This window comes from Epinephelus moara, chromosome 23, assembly GCF_006386435.1.
Source record: "Epinephelus moara isolate mb chromosome 23, YSFRI_EMoa_1.0, whole genome shotgun sequence".
Lineage (NCBI taxonomy): Eukaryota > Metazoa > Chordata > Actinopteri > Perciformes > Serranidae > Epinephelus > Epinephelus moara.
In genome coordinates, this window is record NC_065528.1 from 26,566,654 (window position 1) to 26,581,248 (window position 14,595).

Consider the following 14,595-nt stretch of genomic DNA (forward strand, 5'->3'; position numbering starts at 1 on the left):
ATATACAAAAGATCATTTGGGGGGTGAAGTATTTCTTTAAACTGCTAATTCGTCTGTACGATCAGGCCGACTCAGACTCCCTCCTGCAGTGCACACCACCACAGTCGGCTGTACTCTGTGTCACCTCTGAAACCTTTCCAAATAAATCATTTTCTATCTCTTTGGGGAGGGCTCGGACATAACCATCTGTATTTTAGTAAATCCATATTTTTGATCTACTTCTCTGCTATTATTCAGTAGGCATCAAATCAATACCTCTCTGGGCGACACACTGGCAACATAATTGCTGGTGCTCCTGTTCACAGTCGACTAAATGCTAAATGAGACCATAAAGATGAAGTACGGGATACCGAAGGAAGGCACAACAAAGCATTCACTGTACACAAGCACATAGATTTATTTATACAAATATAGTATGTATAACAATTGCATATCAACAGTTTGTTGTCTTTTTTTATCTTTACGGTAAGTACAGGACCATCAGCTTCAAAAATGTAAGTCAATTAAGAAAGAGTACCTGTGATTTAAAGATACAAAAAGGGATCTGTTGTATTGAGATGTTCTGCTTGATGAGTGAGTGAATATCCTTTGAGCCCTGAGCCCAGAGGTCACCTAATACAAAAGATCTGGCATTAGGTGACCTCAGTGCTCACAGGTTGTTTATGAAATGGGAATATCTGGCAGCGTGACACATGGATTTCATTCTGCTGGACTTGTGCAATTAGATGTGATGTAGATCATACAGGATTAAAGATGGAGATGATCATTTTCTGTAAATCCATAAAGGAATAATCGGCAACATTTTCATGAAAACTTAATAACTTCATGACAGCTTATCATTCTCTGTTCTTAACACACAGCTGGGGAATAAAAATCCTCCGGCATATAGGAAGTAATGTTATGTTTTGGATTTATGCAGCTGGCTAAGAGGAACAATGTCATATCGCGTCATATTATTGGGGTATAACACATGCGCAGTAAAATCTGGTCTGCACTTGCTGAGACGCTCAATAGCTGGCGCACGGTCACAGAACATGGGGACAATTCATTTGTTTGATTGAGGCATCTGCTGCCGGCCTTGGGTCAGAATATCCTCCTGAGACCCTGTGTCCTCATATGAGGACATCACATTTTGGATTTACTTGACCTTATACTTCATTCTACTTAACTTAGACCTGTTGTCCTCGTTTGTGGACACTATTTTGTGCCATCTAGTGGCAGTAAGAGCACAATACACTAATCCATGTAAAAACAAGATGGCAGCCATCTCTGCCAAGTCAGTCTGCAGCCGATCCTGACACAAAAGTGGACAAGGTCCAAAACCTGATCACATTTTATGGTTGAAACTTGTTTATCTACGATTAATAATGTTTGTAGTTTGATATGGCAACAAATTTGACAAATTTTAGCAACAGTAACAAGACACTGTTAATTAGGAAGAACTTGTTTGAGGACATTGGGACTTAAAATGCAAGCCAAAGAAAAGTTTGGGTCTCTGGAGGATATATTTTATACAAAAAATAAAGGTATGAGGAAAGCAGACCATGTCATTATATTAATCTGCAAGTCATGAGTGGACTTACTTGGTGTGAGACACCCTTAAATTTAATGTCAATTTGCAATAAAACTCAAGTCTTTTTATCTGGTGTCATGCCATTTTTCCAACGGCCCAAAATTCCAAAACCCCATTAGTCCAAGAAATGTCCCATTGGACTGAAAGCCCATTTCTACAATAGCGTGTTATTCCAACAACAAAGGTCCATTGCATTTGCCCCAGAGTCCAGTTTCTCCGAAAATACACCAATCCCAGGTGTTTCTACTGACCCCGCGTAGAGTTTCCCAGCTGAATTTGAGCCACCGAATCTGGGTGTTTCTCACCGACCTGTCCCTGCTTTTCCAGTGACTTCTGGTGCCTCCAAACTTGGATGTTTGAGCCAAAACATAACCATAACAAAGCATTTTTGTACCTAAACCTAACTACAAATATAATGCATTTATGGTTTCCAGATGTATACACTGCAAATGTGTGTTTGTTTTTGGGATAATGGGCTGTTGGAAAAATAAGCTGTCTAAATGGACATGGTTTAGACTGATGGGGCTTCGGTCTTTTGGGCTGTCAGAACAATGGGCAATCCCCTATTTTTCATCCTCATAGGAACAATAGCCTTATTGTAGGTTTCTATTTGAAAACTTTTGCTTTTTATATTGGCCGCCATCCATTCGAAAAAAGTTCTGTCAGACTGAGCGCACCCAAAGAGCACCTGAACAGCACCATCCCTTTATTTCTGCTAGAACCCTCCAACATCTCTGCTGCAGTTAGATTGTGCATGTGCAACACAGTCTCACAGACATTGTGAAATGGACACAACCTCTTAACAAGGCATTAAGTGGTGGTGGGCATGAGATGTGCTGCGTGAAAACAATGCCAATGCAAAGTCTATTAAGAACGGTCTTAGTTAGGTTAGGGAGAGAAAACACCTGGTTTTGTTTAGAGAACAAACAAATGCGTTAAGGAAATGATCGTGGTTTTGGTTAAAATATCTACGCACTGAATTAAGTGACATAAACTTTCATACTTTACGTAGTGATGTAAAAAAAACACTCTGTAAAGGGGCCTGAAGCAGATCTACTCTTTCTCCCTCAATGAGAATTGTTGTGCATCAAAATGGCTACTATTAGCGTTACAGGAAACATTGGAGAGATTTAGCCCTAAATGTTTGAGCCTCAGTCAGACTCAGACTCAGACGAGGAGTCTGTTGTGCACCAAAGTTAGTGACTAGCAGATGTATCAGGATGCTACGTGTAGTTAGCATCTTATTTCTGTTGTTTCTTAGCTTGTTAGCTTGTAGGCTAACTGGAGGTGGCTGACTGAGCGTTAGTGTTTATGAAACATACAATAACATCTGCTGCAGTAGGGTTTATTGGTTGACAGTGAAAGGAAGCTCCAGGACTCAGTTTACATCCAAAAACCGCTCATTCAAACATGTTTGCTGTCAAAACTTTAGCTATGCTAACGTTAAATCCGGACCCTGTACTGATGAGTTTGCTGACAGCTGGAAGTTTTTTAGGTTTTGTTGCCGTTGTTGTGTCAAAGTCTGTTCCCTGTCGATATGTGTTTCCTGTATTAGACCGGCTTAGAAAGGCTTTCATATTCATGACGTAGCTAATTTAGCTTGCCCAGCAGATTTTAGGGAAGCACACAGACGTCGCCTCCTTCAGTAGAGGAATGTGAAAACACCTCTCTAGTGGCAAACTTTGCACTGATACAACTCAGTATAGTCAAGGTCAGACATTTTAGGGGACATATACAAAAGAAACACTTTTATTTAGCAAAGGGGGGCTTAAATTTGTGTATCTACCACAAGAAAAGATCCTCACTGACTTTGTGTTGACATTGTTTTCTTGTTACCAGCACATCATTTTAGAATGTCGTGCCCACCACCATGTGATGAGTTGTTAGAACTTTGTGTCCATTTCATGTATTTCCATGAGACAAGGCTGGCATGTGTCATACTCCATGTATCATGTACCGTGTCCTAGCCTTGATTTAATAGCACTGGGATTTGTTTATGCCAAGTAGAAGCAGAAAAAGAGGTAAAGCCTGAACGGTTGAATAAACGAAGAAAAGAGCGCCACCTACAGAAAATGAAAAAAGTCAGAAAAAACAAGAAGGTATCAGAGACAAAAAGAAGTGATCTCCGGCAAGTGAAGTGCAAAACAAACACAACAAGGAGCGCTTAGCACCGAAGATGGAAAGAAAAGTAAACGTGGAGGATAACCACTTTAGCTTAAAAACAGATTTCCCTTACAGGTACGGAGGAAAAAAGAAGGCGAAACATTCCACTCAGTCTCATAACTTCTCAAAAATGATTGTCTGAACAGAAACGCAGGGAACAGATCTACATGTGCTAGTATTCAGCTGTTAATACAATGAATAGATTTTTAAATAATAATAATAATAATCTGCACGTCTTAGAAAGAACATATAATATTTAAAAGGAACAATAAAACTTTATGTTAAATCTCTGATTTCATGAACTATAAAATAGACAAGTCTGAAAAATAAACGTAATTCTTTGATTTTTAATTCCCGCTCTGCTCAAATGAAAACTGGTGACATTCTGTTTGTCTGTCAGGACACAGTTAACATTTCCGAGGGTCGATTTGAACCTTGTTAAAATCTCTTGGTGACATATAATTTCTGGATAAATCTCAGTCGGGAGTAGCTTACAAAGTCTGTCAATAATTATTGCACATTAATTATTCATGCCACCTGTAAATCAATAATCTCTTTAAATGGCACAGAGGATAGATTTGGACACAGAAGCTGCCTTACAGTACATAAGACCCAGTTTTGCTTTACAGTGATTTACATGTGCACCTATCCCCTAAACTCTGTATATAATGCATGGATCCGATCATGAATTTAGTGGCGAAATGTAAAAACTGAAGAATGTGTGTTATTGCTAAACCTACAAGATACAAAAATCTTCTCCTGCTACAATATAGAAGGTAAAAAAGAGTTCACGTTTATCCAAAACAGGACAAGTTTGACACACACAGAAAGAAACCGATGGTCATTCATACAGAGACACGAGCACCAGTTGAAGAATCAATAGAAACACCACTGTACAAATGATATCTATGGCAAAATGGCAAAGGTGCCACAACGGTGTAATGGATGTTGGTAAGCAATCAAAAATGGATGACTGTAAACAAAACAACAAACACAAGATAAAGGGGAGAATCAATAAGAGTCACAACCGCGGGGGAGAACAACTTATAAAAGGGAATACAAAGTTAAAATGGACGACGTTCAGTGCTAGCCTCCCTCATACTTGTTTTTCGAAGCACCAATTTCGGGACAAACGGCTCTCTTTGTTTTTGCTCAGTAATCGGTGGTACACTGGAAGGGAGAGAGTTAAGTAAAAGAGTCTTCCACTTGTTGGTTTCCTCCACGACGGAGAGATTCCTTTGGGATCTTCAACAATGAACAGGCGGCCTTTGAGATCCACCTCTTCGCTCTCCTTCACTTCTTCTTCTTTTGGAACAACCTGTAGATCATGAAAAGGAGAAACAAGCTGAGAGCGATGCCTTAAAGCTTCCTGACATTTCAGACTAATAGAAACTTGATTTTTACAAAGACTAAGGGTGCTTTCAGACCAATAGTTGTCTTGCTTTGGTCTGAATCAGGGACTAATTTTGTCACAAAGTTGCATAATAACGTAGAGTTGGTTTGTGTTCTCACTGCAGCATTTACAAGCGGACCAGATCAAATGCCTTGTGTGAGAAAGCTGCTCTTGATTGTGTGAGAAAGCTGCTCTTGATTGGTCAGAATTTCCATGTGGGAAAAATCCAGGAAGTAAAGCGAACGTTGAAGAAGAGTACACTTGCAAGATAAATGTGACACTTTCTAATGTCACAATGGAGGGACAACTACGCAGGTTGATTTTAGCGCTGCTCATCGTGGACTATATTGCTGTCATTGTTCATTTTAGTCAAACCATACAGTTTGAAAACGAGGCGCGGCTCCAACTAGAAAACAAAATTTTTGATGCATTGGATGTGCTGAACCAAATGAACCACACTAAGGGGACAAACGAACTTGAGTTCAACCGAACCGAACTCTCAAGCTTTTAAGGCAGTCTTTGGCCATCGCGCTACCCTACGTTTCAAGCCAAATACAAGGAAGCCACAAAGCTATTCCTGAATTACCTCCATCAAGGAGGTCCTGAATTTGGTTTGGTTTGTGTGTTGGTCTTATTGTAACCAGGACTATGGAAAAACCCACAAGCCCAATATTAATGAAACTTGCATGGGCCAAGGAAGAACCCCTTAAATTTTGGAGTGGATCCAAATCATGGGGCTTTCCCCCTATGAAATATATGTAATTCAGGCCAGGTTTGGACAAAGTTCTCACCTCAGACATCACAGGCAAACTTAGAGGTGTCTGAGCTGAAATGGTGACGGCTAGCAGTGCAGTGCTAACAGATCTACCAGTGTTAATGCGGGTTAGCTCACAGCGACTATGGTGACCTGGGGATTGGGGAGGGTGGGCCAGAAAGTGGTGCTTCCGTAGTGACCCACTCCTGTCATCCAGTTGGAACGGCATTATCAGTGATGCTAACAGCCCAACAGTACTAACAACAGCAGGTGCTTGTATCGTCCCATATGAGCAACTGTCAAAGAAAGACCAATATTCATCTCTGCACCAATCCCATGTATGTCCCCAAAGGGATGGTAGGGTCAGGTGTTGTAGTGGGTATAAGGTTGCACGAAATTATGGAAGTGCACGTCAGGCATCAATTCGAAAGAGAAATTCAGCTCCTATACATGTAACCTGAACTACCTCATATGTCTGAAACGTACAAATGTAACATATCCATGGTGTGCCGAAATGAACAACGCCAACATTTTATTCTGTCGACTGTGCGTTAGAGCTAAAGTGTTCTGTAATTAGAGGACAAATTTTTGCGGGCATTTGTCAGGGCAGCTGTGTTGCTCGCAACGCTAGAGTGCGGAGACAATGTTGGCCACTGTAGCATGGGTCATTTAGTAACTCTGTTCATTGTGTAACACAGACACAGGGAGCATTTATACAAGAGAGACCCTGTGAATGTGGTGTTTTACTACGGTTAGAAGGAGGTTATGCTGCTGCCTTGCAATAAATTGCTGAAAGACAATCCCTGGGAACCAAAGCACGACGCAGAGTTATACCCACCACAGGCTCTAAATAAAAGTGGGGTGATAGTTTTTCAGACTACAGCAGTAATTCTTTGATGAAGCCAGACAAGGTAGTAAAACCAAAAAGTTATATTGCCTCAAAACTTATGATAATTTATGTAGGGTTTTGTTGATGTCGTTTGGGTGACTAAATGCTGCATATATATGCAGAGTCTCCTGCAGCTTTTTTTTTTTTTTTTAAAGATATTTTTTGGGCGTTTTAGCCTTTAATTGATAGGACAGCTTAAGCGTGAAGAGGGAGAGAGAGAGGGAAGGACATGCAGCAAAGGGCCACAGGCTGGAGTCAAACCTGGGCCGCTGCGGCAACAGCCTTGTACATGGGGCATCTGCGCTACTACTAAGCCACCGACGCCCCTCCTGCAGCTTTTTAATGTAGAGGTGGGTCACCTTGCCTAAAATACCCCCATTAAAACACTTTTATAAACTAACACATTCACACACTTTCAGGAGCGTTTCTTATATATTCATTCTTATTCATCAACTCATTATTGATCGGGAGATTAAAGCCGTCTTCAAAACCTCACTTCAGCTGTAATGTAAGGCGTTTGTATTTGGACAAAGAGACACAAAGACACAAAGACGGATGAATACCAGGCAAACCAGCAGCTTATGTTGCATTCTTGTCTACTTGTGCGTGTCACTTGGTCAGCAGCCTCTTGGCCGACAAAGCAAATCTCTGCGGTCAGCATGCCGGCATTGATAAAACATGATCCCTGCTCGGTTCCCTGTCTGTAGCTCCACCATAACACACTGTTACAAGCTCCCAAATACCTTCCCAAGCTGCGCTGTGCCAAGTGCAAGACAAGAGATATGCTTGGGGGATTTAGCATCAAACGGGCAGTGACACAGAGATCTTGGACACATGCCCGCCTCCAATACGTCGGGGAATCGCTTAAATAATTCGAAAGGCCTGGGCAGAATTAAGCGTAGCAGGATATGATTTAGCTTAATGGTGTGATTAGTGTCTGAAAAGTTTCTTCTTGCTTTTAAGTTTTGCTATTTTCACACACTGAAACTGTGCTTCAGTTTGACAGGCAGCACGGAGCTTTGTTCTAAATTTGGACTGTGAAAATATTGTCTAAAGCAGAGGTGTGTGTGCAGACCCTCACTCCAGTTGTAGCTTCCAAGTTAACAGCATTGCAGGCCGTATCTACTTCTCGGCGTACCTGCAGAGCATGAGCCACAGATGTAATCAGTTTAAGCTTGAATAATTTACAGCCTTTACAACAGAATCACTGGCAGAACACAGCAGAGGCAGTAAAGTTTGCACAGAGGATACCGGCTGCTGAGTTTGCAAAAGATACCACTGAGGTTTAAAGGCTCCTTGCTGGGATGTAAATGTCTGCTACCTGCACACGAGCCAATATAAGTGGTTTCAAGGCAAAGCAGAGCATGGCGAATACAACTCAAAAGGAGAGCTGAGCCCGCTTCCACTTCATTTCTCTCCACCTATATTCCTCTGTAGCTGTATGCTTGTAAAATATGTTAGTTTTGACACTTGGAGCAGCTGAACACTCAGGACACATTCACAACAACACGTTTTCATTTTAAAACGGCATTTTATAATGAAAACAATCTTTGTACATGCAGGCAGAAATAATCTCTGTCCACACTATCACACATGAAAAAACATCACATGACCATTCATGTACACAAGACATGCATGTGTGGATGTGCACAGGATGCAGATTGTCTGATCTTGGTTGCTTAGTTACAGAAAATAGTGAGACCAGAAATTTCTTTGCTGGGACCAACAACGAGATGGAACTGTTAGTGAAAGTAACACATGAGTGTAAGGTGATCTAGATTAGTGGTTCCCAACTGGTCCAGCCATGGGGTCCAGATTTCTCCTTAATCATTAGTTCGAGGTCCACACAGTTTCATACACTCAGCCTCTTACTTGCATTTGGCCATGTTGTTGAGGTAGTTTGCTGTCTCTGTCAAGTAGCTGTCTGTTGTTCACTCACGCTACAGCAGGAAACGGCACTTCAGAAAAAAGCTCTGTGCTGGATATTCATTGTACTTCAAAATAAAGTTTATTTTGTATTCATGAGACTGAGATAAACGAAAGGTCACAGTGACCTTAAAGGAGAACTATTATGCTTTTCCTCTTTTCTGACCTATAGATGTTGTTACAATGTTGCATACTCGTGTTAAACGATGCCAACGCGTCAAATAATGAGGTTCGTGCATTTGGAAGTGAGCCCTGCACGCTGTGTTTTACAGTCTTTTTTTAAACAGCGTAGTCCGTGTGACGTTAATGCGTGCCGAACTTACTTATATGGGCATGCCCAGGCATGCCGGCAGCGCTCGGCAGCCCTTCGGAAGTCCTCGAGAGTGTCACCAATCACAGCGGAGTGGGCTCGGCGGGAGGCGACCGCCGGGGGGTGGAGTAAATTACACAGACCGTTTTCGTGGGATGCAGGAAATACAAGGAAGGAGTGCAGCGAGAGGCACAGCGTCCTGAAGATCTACAAAGCTTTGTGTGCAGGTAATCGTGTGTAGCTGCTCTATAGGAGTCCAGAAATCAAATACAAAGGCCTGAAAATGAGTATAATAGGTCCTCTTTAACCTTCGACCACAAAATTCTAATAAGTCCATTGTTAAGTCTAAGTGGACGTTTGTGCCAAATTTGAAGAAATTCCCTCAAGGTATTCTTGAAATATCACGTTCACAAGAATGAGACAGACGAGGTCAAGGCGACCTTGACCCCTTGACCACTAAAATCTAAACAGTTTATCACCGAGTCCACCAAATTCTAACAAGTTTGTCCTTCAGTCAAAGTTGACGTTAGTGCCAAATTTAAGCAAAAATTTCCTTTAGTGTTCTTGAGATATTACGTTCACAAGAATGGGACAGATGAATAACCTGTAAACATATTGCATTCTGACTACGGCTGTTGCGTGCACAGAGGCATAAAAAAGGTTACAAGGATTGGTGTACAATAATAAATATACATAGATTCTAAAAGGTTTGTACAGTAAATAAGATTTCTGAAGAAATTTTGAAGATGATTAGAATTCTGCCAGCAGCGTTTTCTGACAGAAAACGTCAGGTCACCTTGAAATTGGGACAGCTGGGAGGTCTAGGTCTGAGGCGTTGCACGTGCTCATGAGGAAAATGACAAAAAGGTGATACCGTATGTGGATATCTGCATCCACTGTCCACTCCTAACTTACACTTACACTTGAATATTTCATCATTATTGTAGTTGTGGGTAATATAGATGTTGAGGAAGCAGTTTGACATTTCTGGGAAATACACTTATTTGCTTTCTGGCCAAGAGTTTGATATGAGGATCAATACCACTCTCAAATCTGTCTACTAAATATGAAGCTACAGCCAGGGGACAGATAGCTTGGCTTTGCATAATGACGGGAAGCGGGGGGGAAACAGCTCGCCTGGCTCTGCCCAAAAATAAAAAATGAACCTACCAGCACTTCTAGAGCTTACTAAGCACATGTATTTATGTATTAACAGACTAATGCGGATTTCCATGCTGAAAAAAACTACACAAACTGTTTTTACAATTCTGTTTGAACAGAGCGACCTGTTATCCTCCGCTATCAGTATGCTAAGCTAAGCTAACTGCCTGCTGACTATAGCTCCATTATTAGCATCCATCTATGAAAGTGACACCGATATTTTCATCTAACTCTCAGAAAGACAGTAAATAAGCGCACACAGCTCTTAACATGGAGGTGGCTGAGCAGGCAGCTAGCAGCTAACGGTGCTAGCAGCTAACGGCGCTTAAAGTACAAACAGTGCTAACAATGGCAACAATGCTGACGGAGCTAACAGTGTTAAGCTTGGGGGAGGTTGTAGGCTTGGCGTTACGTTTCCATGACAATGACGTCCCGCCACCGTGAGTCGAGACTGCATTATCAGCGATAACCGCCATATAAGCTCAGTGCAGAGTGGCAGCGCTTAGGGACATACACACAGAGGCTCACATGCACTAACATGCACATGCGGCGGGACTGTCTACCACAACAAAATGGAGAGGCTCAGATTACAACATGCACAGAGGTCTCGTGATGTCACTCTCTGCTCTGGACGCCATGCATTATTCCTCCATATATTTACACAGCAAATAGCTGTTTGCTGCTATAATCATGGTCTGAATGTCGTATTGCTGCTTTAAATCTTGAGATTGGCTTTTCATTCATTTCCATGCCTCTTCCTCTCTGCCTTACCTTGTGCTCCTGGTGTCCGCCGCCCCCCCACCCCTCACCCTTAAAGCAATGAAGCGCCTCACCTACGACATGTGGTTCTGCTGCGAGGCCAGGTTCTGCTGTTGTTGCTGCTGCATGAGGAGCTGCTGCTGCTGGCGCCGCCGGGCCGTGCGGAGCTTCTCGAAGCGAGCCTCCATCTCCTCCAGCACTTTGGGGGTGTAGCGAACCACCAGCTTCACACTGTCCTTGGCCGCCTTCAGCAGCTCCACTGCTTTCTCGTGGTGCTCGCCTTCCACGCTCTACAGGGGGTTTAGAGACAGAGGGAGTGGGATTTTAAGGGGAAGCTGATTTGAATATAGCCTTAAAAATAGTAACTCCTCTTAGGGAGAAAAAGGATATTTCCTCCATTTTTAATACCCTGTGATATTTTGTGAAAACCAGCAGGCTTACAGTCAGAGTTATTCAAGTCCCTCTTGCAGTTGGAGAAGTGTTTCTGCTCCGTACTCAAGACATGTGCAGCACTTTGATCTCAACAGCTCTCCTGACTGTTGACTCGCATCTCAGACTGGAAATTAAACAGTGCTCCATCTTGTGACACGTTGCCAAAAATATTTCAGTTGAGGATATATCTTTCTGGGAGCAGGCTTAAATAATAAATAAGGACAGAAAATTGTATCGGCACTCTCCCTCCGTTCCACACCAGCTGTATCAAAATGTTAAGTGTGGTTAGACCTACCACGCCATTGACAGAAAGGAGCTGATCCCCTCGCTTTAGGCCGCCGTGCCTCTCGGCTACGCCTCCGGGGATGATGCGGGAGATGTAGATAGGTGAGTTCTGCTCCTTACCGCCCATCACATTGAAACCCAGTCCTTCCTCCGTCTTAGGTAGCTCCACCACCCGCGGATGGGAGTGACCTTCACTGGCTGCGAAGGCTGCAACTGTGGCCTAAGAGAAGAGAAGCAAGATGGGATTTGTTAGGCTTCAGCCACACTAACACGTTTTTGTTTTAAAGCCAATAACTTTCACTACTTGTAATGTCCACACTACTCCAGTGTTTTCAGACATTACAAAACACATCTGACCCCATTTTAGTTTGAAAACTCCAGGGTTGCATTTTAGGGTGCTTTCAGTGCTAGAGCCCTAAACTTAACTGCCTAAAACACTTAATTAGTGGAGCTTAAAGAAAAGTTCACAGCCAAGAAAAGACAACCCTTAATAGTAACTTGCAAATGCAGAAAAAGTGTAAAAGTAAAATACAGAAATATACATTAATCCCAAAGACCATTAGATGCAGCTGAAAGCTCCAAAAGTATGTCGACCTGTGAGCCTTTGCTACAAATGATGTTCCCAAAGGTCAAGAATGAACTTCAGTGCTCAAATACATTTATCATCGTTGGAAAAGCAAGAGGAGAAAAAACAAACAAACATTTGTTCAGCCCAGTCACAAGAAGAAAAAGGCACTGGCATTGTGTGTTTCCCATGATGGCTGCCAAGCTGCAGACCACTGCAAACCACTGTTCCAGACCAACAGACAACAATGCTGTTTTTTTAAGTTGTTTTTTTTTAATAGCAAGAGAAGCATTTCCAGCTGTGATTGTGCCACCAAAAGTGGATATTTTTAATGAGACATTGGCAACATTTCTGGCGACTGTTTTTTAGCCTGACATCCAAGGCATTTCCAGCTGTGATTGTGCCACCATAACTTGGTATCTTAAGTCAAAACAGGATCTTTCTGTTGTCAAAACCAAGTAGTTTTTGTGTCTGAACATAACAACATGTTAACCACAGCACTGTTGAAACGCAAGGAAATATTTCAACATATAACATATCCGCTACATTATAGTACAAATGTTACCTATCCTAGTTTGAGATAAATGTACAATGCCAACATTATTTTGGCCATTGGGTTATTTACTTTGTTACTTGAGACAACAGGCTTTATGGGAAATGTAGTCCTACTTTTGAGAAAGGATAACATCAACCAGAGTCCCATATCAACATGTTGATAGCTTTCATATCCTCATACAACAACAACAACAACACGTAATATCTTACAAAAATGCAGTAACAACAGTTTGTAGGATATCTAACAATTTAGCACATCACAAATGGCATCATCATGTTACATTCAAAATGAAAGGTTAGGCCCTTAACGTAAAGATATGTAGGTTAGGTTTAGGAAAGGAAGCATGGATGGGCGTCATCACATTACATACTTAAAGTAAAGTTGCCTACCTTTTAATGTATTTAACGTAAAGTTACATAGGTTAGGTTTAGGAAAGTTACATAGGTTAGAAAAAGAAACATAGCTGAGCGTCGTCACATTACCTTAACCTAAAGTTATGTGCTTTATAACTCACTTCATGTGAAGATAAGGTTAGGTTTAGGAAAGAGAAGTTATGTAGGTTAGGTTTTGGAAAGTTATGTAGGTTAGGCTGACAAAACGTAAGTTTACGTGCTTTGTAACGTACTTAATGTAAAGTTATGTAGGTTAGGTTTTGGAAAGTTATGTAGATTAGGCTGACAAAACGTAAGTTTACGTGCTTTGTAACGTACTTAATGTAAAGTTACGTAGGTTAGGTTTTGGAAAGTTATGTAGGTTAGGCTGACAGAACGTAAGTTTACGTGCTTTGTAACGTACTTAATGTAAAGTTATGTAGGTTAGGTTTTGGAAAGTTATGTAGGTTAGGCTGACAAAACGTAAGTTTACATGCTTTGTAACGTACTTAATGTTATGAAAAATAACATGGCTGGGCATTATCACATTATCTACTTAACGTAAAGTTATGTGTTTTGTAACGTACTTAACATGAAGTTAAGGTTAGGTTTAGGAAAGTTATGTACATAAGGCTGTACATAAGGCCTAGGAAAAAACATGGCTGGGCATTGTCACCTTATCTATTTAATGTAAAGTTACATACTTTGTAACATACTTAATGTAAGATTAAGGTTAGGTTTAGAAACGTAAAGTTACATAGGTTAGGCTTAGGAAAAGAAACATGGCCTCACAGTTGAGTTGAGGTTTAGAAAAGTAAAGTTTAGGAGGTAGGTTTAGGAAAGGTACGTAGGTTTACGCCTAGGAAAAAAAAACATAGCTGGGCATTGTCATGTTACCTATTTAGCGTAAAGTTACGTACTTTGTAATGTACTAAAAGTAAAATTAAGGTTAGGTATAGTATAGTAAAGTTATGTACGTTAGGTTTAGGAAAGTTATGAAGATTAGGCCTAGGAAAAGAAAAATGGTTGGGTGTCTTCACCTTACATGTACTTTGTGATGTAGTTAACGTAAAGTTAAGTTTAGGTTTAGGAAAGATTTGTTGGTTAGGCCTTGAAAAAAACGCGTCTCGGCATTGTCATGTTATCTACTTAACGTGAAGTTAGACACTTTACTGTACTTAAAGTTAAGTTAAGGTTAGGTTTAGGAGAGTAAAGTTATGTAGGTTAGGTTTAAGAAAGTCACGTGGGTTAGGCTTAGGGCTTAGGAAAAGAAACATGGTTGGGCGTTATCACGTTACCTACTTACTATAAATTTAACATTAGGTTTAGGAGAAGAAACATGGTGATGACATACCTTTAAAATAACTTAAAGTTCACTTTGTTTCACATGGGACATAAACACCAGTCTCATGGGAGAAAGTCCTATGTTTGTTTGACCCATCAACCATCTCAACCTGC

At 41.2% G+C, this 14,595-nt stretch overlaps 1 protein-coding gene across 3 annotated transcripts in view; it reads right to left on the reverse strand.

The window, feature by feature from the left end:
- Positions 1 to 378: 378 nt before the first annotated feature.
- Positions 379 to 14,595, reverse strand: part of lin7a (lin-7 homolog A (C. elegans)) — a 66,578-nt gene continuing 52,361 nt past the window's right edge. The window contains exons 4-7 of one of the 3 annotated variants that reach the window (XR_007569406.1): positions 11,656 to 11,865; positions 11,007 to 11,218; positions 654 to 5,054; positions 379 to 612 (exon numbers count right to left, since the gene is read on the reverse strand). Coding sequence is in view for 2 of the 3 variants with exons in the window: in XM_050036781.1 (XP_049892738.1) it covers positions 5,030 to 5,054; positions 11,007 to 11,218; positions 11,656 to 11,865 (447 nt within the window). In the remaining variant the exon portion in view is untranslated. Of the gene's footprint in view, positions 5,055 to 11,002; positions 11,219 to 11,655; positions 11,866 to 14,595 lie in introns of all 3 variants that reach the window. The other 2 variants (XM_050036781.1, XM_050036782.1) reach the window with 2 other exon arrangements.